The 15,094-nt window shown below is 66.2% G+C and overlaps 4 protein-coding genes across 5 annotated transcripts; all 4 read left to right on the top strand.

Moving 5' to 3' along the window:
- The first annotated feature begins 1,550 nt into the window (after positions 1-1,550).
- Positions 1,551-5,254, top strand: NAGLU (N-acetyl-alpha-glucosaminidase). Its single transcript, XM_032711041.1, has 6 exons — positions 1,551-1,954; positions 2,089-2,236; positions 2,311-2,457; positions 2,633-2,718; positions 2,892-3,148; positions 3,383-5,254. The coding sequence occupies exons 1-6, from the start codon at positions 1,551-1,553 to the stop codon at positions 4,597-4,599; spliced, it is 2,259 nt and encodes a 752-aa protein (XP_032566932.1). The 3' UTR covers positions 4,600-5,254.
- A 97-nt stretch (positions 5,255-5,351) lies between these two features.
- Positions 5,352-7,208, top strand: HSD17B1 (hydroxysteroid 17-beta dehydrogenase 1). The gene is made up of 6 exons (XM_032711383.1): positions 5,352-5,737; positions 5,890-6,051; positions 6,324-6,503; positions 6,580-6,673; positions 6,783-6,966; positions 7,038-7,208. The coding sequence occupies exons 1-6, from the start codon at positions 5,641-5,643 to the stop codon at positions 7,206-7,208; spliced, it is 888 nt and encodes a 295-aa protein (XP_032567274.1). The 5' UTR covers positions 5,352-5,640.
- Positions 7,209-7,481: 273 nt separating this feature from the next.
- COASY (Coenzyme A synthase) lies at positions 7,482-11,427 on the top strand. The gene is made up of 9 exons (XM_032711040.1): positions 7,482-8,091; positions 8,395-8,609; positions 8,757-8,888; positions 9,090-9,279; positions 9,644-9,708; positions 10,342-10,426; positions 10,574-10,671; positions 10,752-10,898; positions 11,160-11,427. Exons 1-9 carry the CDS (start codon positions 7,482-7,484, stop codon positions 11,226-11,228), a joined length of 1,611 nt encoding a protein of 536 aa, XP_032566931.1. The 3' UTR covers positions 11,229-11,427.
- Positions 11,428-11,548: 121 nt separating this feature from the next.
- On the top strand, positions 11,549-15,046 carry MLX (MAX dimerization protein MLX). Of its 2 annotated transcripts, XM_032711384.1 has the most exons (8): positions 11,653-11,774; positions 12,035-12,071; positions 12,183-12,272; positions 12,589-12,695; positions 12,877-12,976; positions 13,248-13,347; positions 13,577-13,778; positions 13,874-15,046. In XM_032711384.1, the coding sequence occupies exons 1-8, from the start codon at positions 11,733-11,735 to the stop codon at positions 13,928-13,930; spliced, it is 735 nt and encodes a 244-aa protein (XP_032567275.1). In that variant the 5' UTR covers positions 11,653-11,732; the 3' UTR covers positions 13,931-15,046. The 2 variants fall into 2 exon arrangements, with proteins under 2 accessions (XP_032567276.1, XP_032567275.1); XM_032711385.1 differs by lacking the exon at positions 12,035-12,071 and having other exon boundaries at positions 11,549-11,774.
- Positions 15,047-15,094: the final 48 nt, after the last annotated feature.

The raw sequence follows: 15,094 nt of genomic DNA, 5'->3' as shown, positions 1-15,094 counted from the left end.
TCTGCTTTCTCTGCATTCACTGAGGGGGTTCCTGGGCAGCCCCTCATCCCTGACTGACACTGGGCAGAGCCTCAAAAGCTGCTGGGGGCATCTGGGACCTTCACTGCTCCTGCCTAGGATCCTTGTTACCCCCATGGTCACAACCAGGGGGTGGGCAGGGCTGGTTTGTACAGTGAGACCAGAGTGACCCTGCCCGGGCTGCAGTGTCTCTGCACTTATCAAGCCTTGGGGACATCCTGAGTGAAGACCAGGCTGGGGCCGTTTGTCCCAGGACCTCCTGCCCACCCCGATAAACCCCATAACGGTGGAACGAGGAGTTGTGCAGGAGGACAAGCTCCGGCTTGATTAACCCGGGTGCTGTGTGTGCTCTTGAGGGGGAGTGGGGCAACACGGTCTGCATGCCCGGGGCTGTGCCCTGCTCCCGGCCCCCCCAGCCGCAGGGACCCCCTGCTTCCCCCGGGGGGTGGCGTGTTTACTCAGGCCCTTCCTGCCGCAGGGCTTCTTCCACATGTGCGGGAGCAGCGGAAGGGAGAGTTCTGCGGGGTTTTGGCGATTGTGTTGCTGAAGTCGATGTGTTTCCCGTCTCCTGATGTCCCGGCAGGGCAGGAGCTGCGCTGCGCTGCCCCCCACCACCAGCGTCCCGCACCCCTCGGACGAGGGGCCGGCTTCCCGCCGTCCCGAGGGATGCTCTCCCACCGCTATGGGTACCAGCAGTCCCGGGGGATGCTCTCCTCTTTCACCCGCTCCCCTGCGCTCTTGCACCACTCCCGAGCGCAATCACAATATTTCTGCCCGTTTCCATGGCTCCGGGGCCACAGGGCAGCCCTGGGGGCTCCCGTGGGCTGAGCTGGGGACGTTCGGGGAGCCCCGATCTCCCCCGCCCGTGCCCCGGGCCGCCCCGCAGCCGGGCTCTGTCCTGGCAGTGCCCACGAATGGCCCCGGAGCTGAGACAGACCCCGGCAGCCCGAGCCCGCCCCCGCCCCGCTCCCTGGGGGGGTTCCCTCGGGGCGGAGGGGGAGGCCGGGCCCGGGGCCGCTCCGCGCGGTGCTGGGGCAGCCGGGGCGTTTCCCGGCCCCGGGGCACCGGCGGCGGCCCCGCTGCCCGGTCTCGCAGCGCCCCCGCCCGGCAGGAGCGGGGCCCGGGCTGGCGGATGCTGCGGGACCGCCCCGGCCCGGTTTGCCCCAGGGGCGGGGAGCCGTCACGGGTGGGAAACGCGAAATCTCCGGAGCTGCCGGTGCCAGACTCGCCCCGGCCGGGCAGACCCGGCGGGGGTCCCGTCCCGCGGGGGTCCCCCTGCCCGGGCACCCTGAGCGGGCGGGGAAGGGGCCGCGGTGGCCCCGGGGCACAAGCAGCGCCTGTCCCCACCCCTGGCCCGGTATGTGCCCGCTCCGAGGGGCCGGAGCCCGCCCACTGAACCAACCCTGCTCCGCCCTGTGCCCGGTACCCGCTCAGGCCCGGCCCCGCCGCCAGGACCGCCCAGCGCCGCGGGGCCGGGAGAGGCGGGACGGTACCGGGAGAGGCGGGGCCTGGCGCAGGGGCAGGAAGCGGCGATGGAAGCGCGGCGAGGACCGGGACCCGGACCGGGACAGGGGCTGGCGTTGCCGTTTCTGCTCCTGCTGACGGCGGCGGTGGCGCGGGCGGGGGACGCGCGGCAGGAGGCGGCGGTGCGGGCGCTGGCGCGGCGCCTGCTCGGCCCGCGGGCCGCCGCCGTGTCGCTGTCGGTGGAGCCGGCGCTGGCGGCGGGCGGGCCCGACGCGTACCGGCTGTGGTCGCCGCCCGGCGCCGCCGTGGCCGTGGCCGTGACGGGCTCCAGCGGCGTGGCGGCGGCCGCCGGCCTCTACCGCTACCTGCGCGACTTCTGCGGCTGCCACCTGTCCTGGTCCGGGGCGCAGCTCCGCCTGCCCGACCCGCTGCCGCGGCTGCGGGCCGAGATCCGCGCCGCCGCCCCCGGCAGGTAACGGCAGGTAACGGGGCCGCGGGGCCGCGCGGCGCCGCTCACGCCTCGTTAGCGCGGGACAAGGCGCCGTTATGTAACGGGGGCCCCGGGGGCGCGGGGCGGCCCGGGCGCAGCCTCCGCCGCTCCCGCAGGTACCGCTACTACCAGAACGTGTGCGCCCAGAGCTACTCCTTCGCCTGGTGGGACTGGGCGCGCTGGGAGCGGGAGATCGATTGGATGGCGCTGAGCGGCATCAACCTGGCGCCGGCCTTCGCTGGGCAGGAGGCGGTGTGGCAGCGGGTGAGGAGCGGGGCAGGGAGGGCGGCGGGGACCGGGAGACACCGGGACCGGCTGACGCCCGGCGCCCGGCGCAGGTTTACCGCAACCTCGGGCTGAACCAGTCGGAGATCGACAAGTACTTCACAGGCCCCGCGTTCCTGGCCTGGAACAGGATGGGGAACCTCCGCCGCTGGGCTGGACCGCTGCCGCCCGCCTGGCACCTCAAGCAGCTCTACCTGCAGGTACCGGGGCAGCCATGCCCGTCCGGGGCAGACCCCTGCCACCCCCTGCCCTGGCTGCACTCATGGAGCCTCAGGGACCCCCACGTCCCTCCCCGAGCTCCAGCAGCTCTCGGAGCCCCTCGCGGGCAGGTGTGGGCTCCTCTCTCCCTGCTCTCTCCCTCCTTCTCTCTCCCAGTACCGGATCGTGGAGCGGATGCGCTCGCTGGGGATGACCACAGTGCTGCCAGCCTTCGCAGGCCATGTGCCGCAGGGGATCCTTCGGTAGGTGCTGCCCTCGCTCTGCCCTGGGCCCTTTCCAGGGTCACACCTTTGGATTAATGGCACCTATGGCACCTCCCACCTGCAGCTTCCCCGAGAGGGTGCACTGTCCCTGCAGGGGCACAGTGCTCCTGTCCTGCCCTGCTCCTGATCCCCATCTCTGCCCTCTGGCACAGGGTCTTCCCACGTGTGAATGCCACTCGCCTGGGGGGCTGGAGCCACTTCGACTGCACCTACTCATGTATCTACCTGCTGGACCCGGAGGACCCCATGTTCCAGGTGATCGGGACCCTCTTCCTGAAGGAGCTGATCAAGGAATTTGGCACAGACCACGTCTATAGTGCCGACACCTTCAATGAGATGACCCCCCTCTCCTCTGACCCTGCCTATCTCTCGAGGGTCAGCAATGCTGTCTTCAGGTCGATGACAGGAGGTGGGTCAGTGTGCAGTGCTGGCCTGGCTGTGAGGCTCCAGGTGGGATAACTGGGGCTGGGGAAGGAGGCTGTGGGCCCCATGCAAGCGCTGAGCTGCCTGCGCTCGACAGACCCCGTTGGTGCCAGACCCTCAAAGCCCCTTCCACGAGGGGTGGTTGGTGGCCCCAGGGCCTCCTGGGACACCTGTGGGCCCTGCCTGGAGGGGACCTCACCCTGTACTCCTCCATCCCCAGCTGACCCCGAGGCGCTGTGGCTGATGCAGGGCTGGCTCTTCCAGCACCAGCCAGACTTCTGGCACCCGGCACAGGTGCGGGCCCTCCTGCACGGTGTGCCCCTCGGCAAGATGATTGTTCTTGACCTCTTTGCTGAGTCCAAACCTGTCTACCAGTGGACAGAGTCCTTCTACGGGCAACCCTTCATCTGGTGCATGCTGCACAACTTCGGGGGCAACCACGGCCTCTTTGGCACCGTGGAGGCCATCAACCATGGCCCCTTCATGGCTCGGCGCTTCCCCAACTCCACCATGGTGGGCACAGGGCTGGTGCCTGAGGGTATCGAGCAGAACGACATGGTGTACGAGCTGATGAATGAGCTGGGCTGGCGGCAGGAGCCCCTCGACCTCCCCAGCTGGGTGTCCCGCTATGCTGAGCGCCGCTATGGCTCCCCGAACGCTGCTGCAGCCGGCGCCTGGCGCCTGCTCCTCCGCAGCGTGTACAACTGCACCGGCGTCTGCGTCAACCACAACCGCAGCCCGCTGGTGCGCCGGCCCTCGCTGCACATGGACACAGAGCTCTGGTACAACGCCAGCGATGTGTACGAGGCCTGGCGCCTGCTGCTGAGCGCCAGCGCCGAGCTGGGCTCCAGCCCCCTCTTCCGCTATGACCTGGTGGATGTGACACGGCAGGCGGCCCAGCAGCTGGTGAGCAACTACTACCTGGACATCCGCAGCGCCTTCCAGAGGCACGCGCTGCCAGAGCTGCTGACGGCCGGTGGCGTGCTGGTGTACGACCTGCTGCCCGAGCTGGACAGCCTCCTCTCCAGCCACAGCCTCTTCCTGCTCGGCCGCTGGCTGGAGGGTGCCCGTGCCATGGCCACCAGTGACCGGGAGGCAGAGCAGTACGAGCTGAACGCCCGGAACCAGGTGACACTCTGGGGGCCCAGTGGGAACATCCTGGACTATGCCAACAAGCAGCTGGGGGGGCTGGTGCTGGACTACTATGGAGTGCGCTGGAGCCTCTTCGTCTCTGTGCTGGTGGAAAGCCTCAACTCGGGCCGCCCCTTCCACCAGGACGAGTTCAACCAGGCTGTCTTCCAAGTCGAGAGAGGCTTCGTCTACAACAAGAAGCGCTACCCGGCTGTGCCAGCTGGGGACACACTGGAGATCTCCAGGAAGCTGTTCCTCAAATACTACCCCAGTGCCCTGTGGCGCAGCCGGGCTGGGCTGGCATGACTTTGGACTGTGCCTCCGGGGCCTCCTACAGAAAGGGAGGGCAGAGCCCTCGTGCCCTCCTGGTCAAGGCTCCTGCAACTCCTGACCTGATGGCTGCGTCCTGGCTGTACTGGAAGGGGGGCACAAAGCTCCAGTGGCACCCAGCCAGCCTGGACCCCTTGTTTCTCCTCTGTAGGCAGGATGTGCCCTGAGGGGGGCTAGCAGATGGATGAGGGGCAGGCTGTGCCCCAGGGACACATCCTGCACTGTGCTCTGTGCCCAGCCCTGCCTGTCTGCCCTGAGCCTATCCCCTGGAAAGCTGGGCTGCCCCAGTGCTCCCAGTTGGAAGCTTGGGGGGATTCTGCAGAGGGTCAGGACAGATGTGTCCCTGCTGTGGGGCCCTGGCTGGCTTGCAGGGGCAGTGATGGTGGAGAAGCAGACAGGCAGGTGGCAGTGGTGTGGGGACAGAGCAGCCCTGGACCCCAGTGCCTGCGGGGACCCAGTATTGCACGGCCCTGCCCATGTTTGGTGCCTTCTGTATCATAAAAGACTTAGTGGCATTTCCTGCAGCATTGCTGGGGCCGTGCTTCATCGGGATGGGGTTTTTGAGGCCTTTTCTCCAGCTGGAGCTCAGGTAGAGCCCGGCTGTGGAGCAAATAAAGACTTTTTTCTCCTATGCGTGTCCAACTCGTCTCCCCAGTGCAGGACTGTTTGGAACACAAGGGGTAGAGGAGCAGCTTGGCTCTAAGCCCACATAGCAGGAACAATGCACTGCCAGGCAAGTCCTGGGAGCTGGAGCGCCTGGCACAGCACAGCGTGACTGGTGACTGGTGCAGATTCCCCGGGGCTGCGGCTCCCCTTGTGCCCCAGAGCCTCCCCCTGCGGGTCATTATCGCAGCACCTGCGAGAGTATCAAGGCCCAGGGAGCCCCAGGCACATTCAGGGAGGTCGGTGGAGGGGCCTTGAGATAAGGCAGCAGACACAACAATGTGGCGTGGGGTGGGGGGACCCCCCTCCCAGCCCTCTTAAGCAGCACGGCCCCCTCGGCCAGCACCGCTCGCCATGGAGAGAACCACGGTGCTGATCACGGGCTGCTCCTCGGGCATTGGGCTGGGACTGGCCGCACGCCTGGCGGCCGACAGCACTCGCCGCTTCAAAGGTAAAGGGACAGTGCTGCCCCCGGGGGTCCAGCACCCCTGGGGGTCTCCAGGCTGGGCCAGGCAACACCTCAACAAGGACAGACAGTGCCTGGGGGTGGGCTGGGGGGTGGGCTCTGTAGCCTCGCTGCCCACGGCCGCACTCCCTCCCCAGTTTACGCCACCATGCGTGACCTGGCCAAGGGTGAGCGGCTGCTGGAGCACTTGGGCAGCCACTGCCCTGACACGCTGGAGGTCCTGCAGCTCGATGTCACTGACCCACACTCACTGGCAGCCGCCGTGCAGCGGGTGCAGGAGCAGCGCCTGGATGTGTTGGGTATGACTCTTCCCGTTGCCCCCGCTGTCCCTTGGGTGGCTGGGGGGACATCTCCAGGGTCACAAGCCTCCCAGAATGTAGATGCCAAATCATGGGAGATGCCAGTAGTCCTGAGGCTGGGATGGGACATGTTCAGCAGGACAGGCGTGCAGGAGATGGGTTTGGGGGTGCCGAGGGCCCATCAGCATGGAAAGGCCCCCCCATTCCTGCCTTCTGGCACTCGGTGGTGTGTGGAGGCTTCAGTGCCTGGTTGACTGCACCTTGCCCAGCAGTCTGCAACGCCGGGGTGGGACTGATGGGACCTCTGGAGACCTGCTCCGATCAGGCCATGAAAACCCTCTTCGATGTGAACTTCTTTGGGGCCGTCCGCACCATCCAGGCATTCCTGCCTGCCATGAAGCGCCGCAGGGCCGGGCGGATCATTGTTTCCAGCAGCATCGGGGGGCTGCAAGGTGGGACACCCGGCACCCTGGGGCATGGGGAGCCACGGGGAAGAGTCCCGGTGCTCAGGGTGCGGCTCTGCCCCAGGGCTACCCTTCAATGCCGTGTACTGCGCCAGCAAGTTTGCGGTGGAGGGGCTGTGCGAGAGCCTGGCCATCGTCCTGCGCCCCTTCAACATCCAGTGAGTGCCGGCGGTGCCGCGGGGGCTGGATCCTGCCGCCGACCGCCCACCGGGACGGGGAGATGCCAGGGCAGGGATACGGTGTCGTCTCACGCGCTCCTTCCCGCAGCGTGACACTGGTGGAGTGCGGGCCCGTCCACACCAGCTTCCTGGCCAACCTACAGTGCCCGGACCCCGAGGGCAGCGAGCTGGAGGGCCTGGATGCTGAGACGCGAGGGCTGTACCGCCGATACCTGCGGCACTGCCAAAGCCTCTTCCGCGACGCGGCCCAGGAGGTGGAGGAGGTCCTGCCGGTCAGTCCGCGCGGGACGGGGGTGGCCGTGGAGCCGCGCTGGGGACGGCTCTGACCCCTCTGCGGTGCCAGGTGTTCCTGGAGGCCATCGTCAGCCTCTGCCCGCCCCTGCGCTGCGCCAGCACCCAGCTCCTCGCCCCGCTTTGGCGCCTGCGGCTCGGCAGCCCCGACGGCTCCGCGTACGTCCGCGCCATGCACGACTTCGTGTTCGGCGGCAGCGAAGTCAGCGGGGACCAGCCCTGAGCGGAGCCGCCGGGACACGGGGACCCGCTGCCGTGGGGGATCGGTCCTGCCGTGGGGGATCGGTCCTGCCGTGTCCCAAATAAAGCCCTTTGCAGCCGCACAGCTCCGGCTCCGTCCCTGTCGCTCAGTCCCGCCCGGGCGGGGCCGCACTGGGGCCGGGCCTGCCGGTCTCCTCCTCCCGCGGGCGGAGCCGCGCCGGGACTGCCCGGGAGGCGGTGCCGTTCCGGTGCCGGTCCCGTCCCCGTTCCGGTCGGCGGCGCATCCGGCGGGGCGATGCCGCCCTTCCCCTCGGGGCTGCTGGTGCTGACGGCGCCGCTGCCCGCGCTGCCCCGGCGGGCGGCGGGGCTGGTGGCGGCGGCGGCGGGGCTGGTGGCGGGGCCGCTGTACGTGCACCTGCAGCCGGGGCTGCGGCTGGGCGGCCCCGCCGGCCCCGGCCCCGCCGCGCCGCCCGCGGGCCCCGCGCTGCTGCGGGCTCTGGCCGCGCTGTACGAGGCGGCGGCGGCGCGGCGGGGGCTGGACCTGCGCGTCCTGCTCGGCCCCGGCCGCCGCCTGGCACGGCCGCCCCGTGTCCTGCTGGCGGCCGCCGCCGAGGCGCCGGGGCCGCCGGAGCCGGTGCAGCTCGGGCTGCAGCGCCTGGCCGCGGCCGTGTACGGCTGCCCGCCGAGCCTGCCCGCGCTGCTGCTGGGCGAGGACACCGGCGGCGGGGACCGCGAGGGGGACCCCGAGCAGGATCCCGACGCGACGCTCCCCGAATTCTTGGACGTGGCGGTCGGCGGCACCTTCGACCGGCTCCACGGCGCCCACCGGCTCCTGCTCAGCGCCTGCTGCCTCCTGGCCCGGCGGCGGCTCCTGGCTGGGGTGGCCGACGGAGACCTGCTCCGCCGTGAGTCCGGGGTGGCCGAGGGGTCAGCCCGGTGCTGGCCGGGGCAGGGCGGTGGTCTGGGGGACCACTGACACGGGGGGTCCTGGCAGCCACCCACCCAAAGCGGTGCCACCCAGGCAAGGTGACACTGGGTACCCGGTGGGGACCTGGTGTCCTGTCCACAGCTAGCAAGGTGTGTGGGTGCAGCGGGAGCAAGGGCAGGAGGGAGCAGCCACTCAAAGTCACGGACGAGTTTTGTCTCCCTTCTCCTGGTCTTGTTTTTCTGTGGCTCTTGTGCTTCCCCACCCTCCCGGCACCTGGTAGACAAGGTTCTGCCGGAGCTGATCGAGCCCTACGAGCTGCGGGCAGCAAAGCTCCGTGAGTTCCTGGAGGACGTGAAGCCCTCGCTGAGCTACGACATCGTGCCTCTGGCCGACCCCTTCGGCCCCTCAGTCACAGACCCCGACCTGCAGTGCCTGGTGGTCAGCGAGGAGACCCGCCGGGGAGGGGAGGCTGTGAATAGGAAGAGGCTTGAAAATGTAATTCCCACGCCGGAACCCAGGGCTGCCCCTGCCCCCCTCTCGCCCCTGCCCACCACTGCCCGGGGGCAAATCGGGTTTCAGTTCTCCCTTTCACCCGCCACACTCCTACGGCTGATGGTCCTTGGGGCTTCCTTCTCTCCTCAGGGGCTCCCTGAGCTGGCTCTCCATGAGATCCAGTTGATGAAGGACCCTGACCACCAACAGAACGAGGAGGAGAAGATCAGCTCCTCCAGCCTCCGGCAGAGACTGCTGGGGACACTGCTGCAGCCCCCACGGGTGAGGGAGAACCACGGCTGTGATGGGAGCGGTGTGCCCAGGAGGAGGGGTGGGAATCTTGGGATCCACAGAGTTTGGCAGTGCTCCTGCTGCTCTGCAGGCCAGATCCTTTCATACCCATCTCCAGGCTGGGGCATTGGGATCCTTCTCCAGCAAAGCCCAGTCCTCCGTTTGCTGCCATGGCTTTCCTTCTTCCCTTAGCGAGACCCGGCCTTGCCATCACGCCCGTATGTGATTGGGCTCACTGGGGGCACTGGGAGTGGGAAAACCTCCATCGCCAAACTCCTGGGGCACCTGGGCGCCTTTGTCATCGATGCCGACAAGCTGGGCCACGCCGTCTATGTCCCTGGTGGCCCGGCCTACGAGCAGGTGGTGGCAGCCTTTGGGTCAGGTAGAGCCACCAGAGGTTGTGGGAAGGACTGGGAGGAGGAGGGGGAGGGAGAGGTGTCCCAACATCCCAAGGAGCCCTGGCCTGTGTCCCCCTCCTGTCCCATGGGTTTTGGGCTCCCCAAATGTCGTGTGTCCCATGTCAGAACTGCTGGTGGGGAAGGCTGAACTGGGCTGCTGTTTGCCTGGGATGAGCTCTCTCCTGTCCTTTTCATGAGTCAGGTGAAGAGCTGCCAGGTCGGGTCTTACAGGCCCTTTCTGTGTCCTGCTGAGAGCCTTGTGCCAAAGCTGTTTCCCTGACCCAGGCTTGCCCTAGGGATGGGAGTTGGGTTTGTTCCTGCCAAACCTGTTGTGCTTCTGTCTTGCAGAGATCTTGAATGAAGATGGGACGATTAACAGGAAAGTCCTTGGGGCCAAAGTGTTTGGAAACCAGGTAGAAGCAGCACGGAGACTCAGTGTTTAATCCCATGAGCCAGGGGAGCTCTCCCCTTCTGTTGAGGCTTTTTAGTTTTCAGTCCTTTGAACTGATGACACCTTCCTGGCTACACTTCCTGTCAGTGACAGGGCAGGACAGATCTCATCTCTGTAGCTGAGTCAGCAGCTGTGCTGGACATAGTCCTATTACCCTGCAGCTGCTGCTGTCTCCCCATCCCTGTCCCCTCTATCCAATGCTTTTCCTTCACCCAGTGTGGAGCAACAGCCCTGACGTGTGTGGAGCTGGTGCTCTCTGCCCCTTGTACCCGAGGGAGCTCAGTGACACCTGACCTTGCTGGTGGGGGCCAATGCTCAGCCTGTGGCTCTGGTGCTGCCCCAGCCCCAGGTGGAGGCAGCTTGAGGGGTCCCCTGGGTGGATGGGTCTCATGTGGGTGCTGCTGCACCGGGACCTCACTGTGTTGAGGGGCAGCAGAGACTGAGGGTCTGCTATGCCTGGCAGGGCAAGGAAAATAATACCCTCCCACCTTCCTGGGTGCCCCCTGACTGCTGACAGCCACCATCCCCTTGTTGGCTGCCCAGGAGTTCTGAGGGTAAGGGACCAAATCCCGAATCCTGCCCTGGTCCTTTGTAGGAGCGGCTGAAGAGCCTGACAGACATTGTGTGGCCTGAGATAGCCCGGATGGCGAGGGAGCAGATCCGGGAGGCCGACTCTCAAGGTACTGGGGGGCAGCTCCATCGCAGCCTCAGCTCAGCAGTGAACTGTCTGTGCTGCTGGAAGGGGAAACTGAGCCCAGGCTGGGCCAGAGCTGAGGAGCCATCGCTCCATCCATGGCCAGGCACTGAGGAATGCCCTTGTTCTGCAGGGAAGGCCGTGTGTGTGCTGGATGCTGCTGTGCTGCTGGAGGCCGGGTGGCAGGGCATGGTCCACGAGGTGTGGACGGCCATCATCCCAGAGGAGGAGGTGAGCCATGCCCTGGGCCCCTTGCTGGCTGCCAGAGCTGGTCCTCAGCCTCCCCTGAGTGTCCCCTCTGTCCCTGCCAGGCCGTGAGGCGCATTGTGGCCAGGGATGGGCTGAGCGAGGAGGCCGCTCGCTGCCGGCTGCAGAGCCAGATGACCAACAGGCAGCGGGTGGAGTGGGCGCAGGTGGTGCTCTGCACCCTCTGGGAGCCAGATGTCACCCGGCAGCAGGTGAGCCCGGGGCTGCCGCAGCACTGGGGGTGTCCTGGGGGACCAGAGGGCTCAGTGCTGTGCCCAGGCTGGGCACTGTGTGCCTGGGTGTGCTCTCACCATCGAGGCTGCCTCTGGACATGGCCACGAGGGAGGGATTTGGGGATGTAGATGCAGCTGGGAAGGGAGAGGAGGCATGGGACCCTTGTGTGACCCTGTGCCAAGGTGCCGCTCTCGGGGTCCATGGGCTCTGAGGTGCTGCCCCTGGTGGTTCTCTGACAGGTTCAGAAGGCCTGGGACCTGCTGCAGCAGCGCTTGCGCCCAGAGCCCGGCCACGACCCACACCTGTGAGGGGCAGTCCTGCACGGCCCTGGGAGGATCCGTGTCCACCACTGCCCTGCGAGAGCCAGCGGACGGAGCAGCGCGGGACTGAGCCCACCGAGCCCGTCGGCTCCACAGAGGGGCCGGGGTGTCCTGACGTCCCCCAGTGCGGGGGACCCTGCAGGGCTGAGCCCCGCTGGGTGCCAGTAAAGAGGCTGCTCCCACTGTGCATGTTCGTGTGCTGGTCCCCTGTCACTGTGCCAGTTCTGTCTCCCCACCCACCTCCACAGGGGCTCTGCTGCCCCCGGCCCCTCCCAGCTCCCATTAGGGGCGTGGCCCCCGGCGCTGCGGGGCTCGGAGGTGCCGCACTGGGGACGCACGGCAGCGATTACGTCACTGAAGATTACGTCACCGCGACGGTGTCCTGGCCATGACGTCACACCCACACAGAGGCGCGGGCGCCCTCTGGTGGCGCGCTGCGGAGCGCGGTTCCCGTCGGCCCCCGCGGCGGTCACATGACCGGGCGGGCGGAAGATGGCGGAGCCGCCGGGCGGGGGCGAGGACCCGTGGGGGAAGGTGGGGCCGGGCCGGGAGCGCCGCCGGGGCCACGGGGCGGCGGGCGGGCGCCATGGAGGGCGGGCAGGCGGGCGGGGTGAGCGCCGGGGCGAGGAGCGCGCGGGGGGTCGATGCCTGTGTGGGGGGCGGCGGCCGGAGGTCCCGGCGGGGACGCAGCCCGGGGGTGGCGGGCGCTGCTCGGGCGGGTCCGGGGGGGCTTCGGGGGCCGGGCCGCGGTCGCAGCCCGGCCCCGCTGACGTGTCTCCACCGGCCCCGCGCAGGTGGACGCGGCCTACGGCGACAATGGCCTGGACTCCGGTAGGTGCCACCCCCGCGCCAGGGTGGCAGCGGCCACCCGGGGACGCCCCCTGTTCCTGCGCCCGGTGACACCCCGCGCTGGGCACTGACCCCGGGACAATCTTGTTTCAGCGCTCTTCATGGAGAACGCCCGGAAAAGCAGCATAGTGTCCCGGGCCAACAGCATCGGCTCTACCAGCGCCTCCTCTGTCCCCAACACAGGTGGGGTTTGGCCCCCGGGACCGCAGTGTCTCTGCTTTCGGGGGAGCCCAGCACCTGCCGGGCTCCAGCTCTGCCCTGCACTAAGGGGGCTGGGCAGGGTTCCCACCCTGAGGAGGAGGAGGGAGGTGGTGGGAACAGCAGGTACCTCCTTTGCAGCTCCACAGGGAGAGGGGAGAGGTCGGTGGGGCCTCTCGAGGCACTGTCCCTGGCCCAGCCTGCAGGAGCTGAGTGGGCAGGGGCTATGCTGGGCCTGGAGCTGCCACAGCCCCCTTGTGCCTCTGCTTCCTCAACCCCGGGCCGTGCCCTGTCCCCACAGACGACGAGGACAGCGACTACCACCAGGAGCCCTACAAGGAGTCGTACAAGGACCGGCGCCGCCGCGCACACACCCAGGCTGAGCAGAAGCGCCGTGATGCCATCAAGGTGAGGGGAGAGCCATATCCCACCCAGCGCTGCCCCTGTTGAGCTGCTGGATCTGCCCTCTCCAGGAGGCTCCTTGTGTGCTGGGAGCTACCCTGGTCCTGATGGGCTGTGTGGTGGGAGCTGGGTGTGGGCCCAGCCCCACAGGGTGAACTCCACGTGCTGTGGCTCTTCTTCCCCTCAGAAAGGCTACGATGACCTGCAGGCCATCGTCCCCACCTGTGAGCAGCAGGATTTCTCCATCGGCTCCCAGAAGCTGAGCAAGGCCATTGTCCTTCAGAAAAGTGAGTCCCAAGGGGTGGGGAGATGGAAGGGGCTGCTGTCAATCCCCCAGAAAGCCTCCCTAGAGCTGTGCAGGGCAGAGTTCAGCACCTTGGGACCTTGTGGTGCGATGAGGCTCTGGGGAGCTCAGGTGCTGCTCACCTGCACCTGCCTGTCTGCCCCAGGGGAACGGGGGCAGCGGAAGCTGATGCTGCCCTTGCTTGGGCACTTCCCGTGGTGGTCTCAGTGGCCTGTGTGTGCTCCCAAATCCTCACTCTGTGTTTTCTTGCTCAGCCATTGACTACATCCAGTTCCTGCACAAGGAAAAGAAGAAGCAGGAGGAGGAAGTTTCTACCCTCAGGAAAGATGTGATGGCCTTGAAGATCATGAAAGTGTAAGGGAAGAGCTGTCAGGGTCATACCCTCCTCCTGCTGTTCCCCCATGTCCTTGCAGGGAAGAGCTGCCAGGGGGCATCCAGAGGTTCTCTGGCTGGGGACAGGCCTGGAACTTGGAGCTGGGCACAGGAGCTGGGTGTGGGAGCTGGGAGCAGGAGCTCAGAACCAGGAGCAGGAGCTGGGTGCAGACGCCTCACCACTGACCTTGAGGCCCTATACTTGTTTCAGGAACTATGAACAGATTGTAAAAGCTCATCAAGACAACCCAAACGAGGGGAAGGACCAGGTCTCTGATGAAGTGAAATTCAATGTTTTCCAAGGCATCATGGATTCCCTGTTCCAGTCCTTCAATGCCTCCATCTCTGTAACAAGTTTCCAGGAGCTCTCAGCATGTGTGTTCAGCTGGATCGAGGAGCACTGCAAGCCCCAGGTGAGCACTGGTGCCGTGGCCCAGGGGGAGAGACAGTGGCATGGGGGCAGCTGTTACCCTACGGACTGACTGACCATGTCCCCTCTCTGCTGCAGACGCTGCGGGACGTTGTCATCGGGGTTCTGCACCAGGTGAAGAGTCAGCTCTACTGAGCCTCCTCCGCCGCCTCTGTGCTTGTGGGGACAGGGCACCTCCTGCCCAGGGGCCTGGGGGACAGGCACCCTCCTGGGCCCTCTCCCTCGTGGCTGTTTTTGAGCTTTTCTGAATTATTTATTGTGTTCCCTCCGAAGCCCAACAGCGGCCGTGCAGACACGGCTGCTCCGCTCAGTGTTACCGAGTCTTGGTAGGGACTGGGCAAGAGGGGAGGCGAAGGGGATGTGGAGCAGAGGAGTGGGGGCAGAGTCTGTGGCTCAGGCAGTGCTGTGGGGTTGCCTGTGCCACCGACTCTCCCTGCAGAGCTGACCCCGGAGCAGCTCCGCTCTGTGCCCTCAGGCCTCAGCGAATAGCCCCGCTGACCCCGGCTGGGGAAATGTGATGAATGTGTGCTAAAAACGGTGGGTTTCTGGTGAAACAGTAGGAATAGATTCTCCCCAACTTCTGGGCTGTCTCACCCCTCCCTCTGAAGCAGCTGTTTTGAGGCAGATGTGTTCTGGGAGAGCCTGTCAGTGCTGGCAGCAGGATGAGCCCCTCAGTGCCAGGGTGCTCCTGCAGCTGTGGGTTCCCTGGTAGGGACACAGGAAGTTCCTGCAAGCGCTGGACTGTATCCAGCTCCTTCTCGGGTTGGCTGTGGCTGTGCTGCACAGAATGTTCTGCAGCTGCAGCACAATGTGGCCACATGCACTCGCTGCCCCTCCTTAGAATTTTTATATACACACATCCATGACCAGCCTTGATTTGATTTTTATTTTTGTAAATCACTGAAATGGTCCTGGAGTGCTGCCAGTGCCAGCTGTGCAGGCAGCTGCTCTCAGGGACACCTTTGCCCCTGTCTCACGCCCAGTTTGGGTCACAGCTCTGCCCAGCTGATGGTTGGTCATTGCCCAGAGTAATGGGATAGTGGGATTTGTTCTCCGTAACCATGTTTGTGCTCCCGCTCCAGGGGCACAGCCAGGGAGTGTTTATTTCAGGCTGTTTTGTTCCCAGAGCTGAGGAGGGAGTGTTGCTTCCTGCCTTGGGAGGAGGATGAGAAGTTTTACAGACCTCACACATGAAAGTGATGTATTTTTCTATTGAGAAAAGTAATTAAATATTGCTGAATGTTTTAGTGATTTTTCTGCTGCTGTGTTCCTAGAAGCCGGGCCCTAGAGCCAGTAGTT

Source organism: Chiroxiphia lanceolata, chromosome 26, assembly GCF_009829145.1.
Source record: "Chiroxiphia lanceolata isolate bChiLan1 chromosome 26, bChiLan1.pri, whole genome shotgun sequence".
In the NCBI taxonomy this organism is placed as follows: domain Eukaryota; kingdom Metazoa; phylum Chordata; class Aves; order Passeriformes; family Pipridae; genus Chiroxiphia; species Chiroxiphia lanceolata.
The sequence above is the reverse complement of the archived record's forward strand: the minus strand, read 5'-3'. Positions and strand labels throughout refer to the sequence as shown.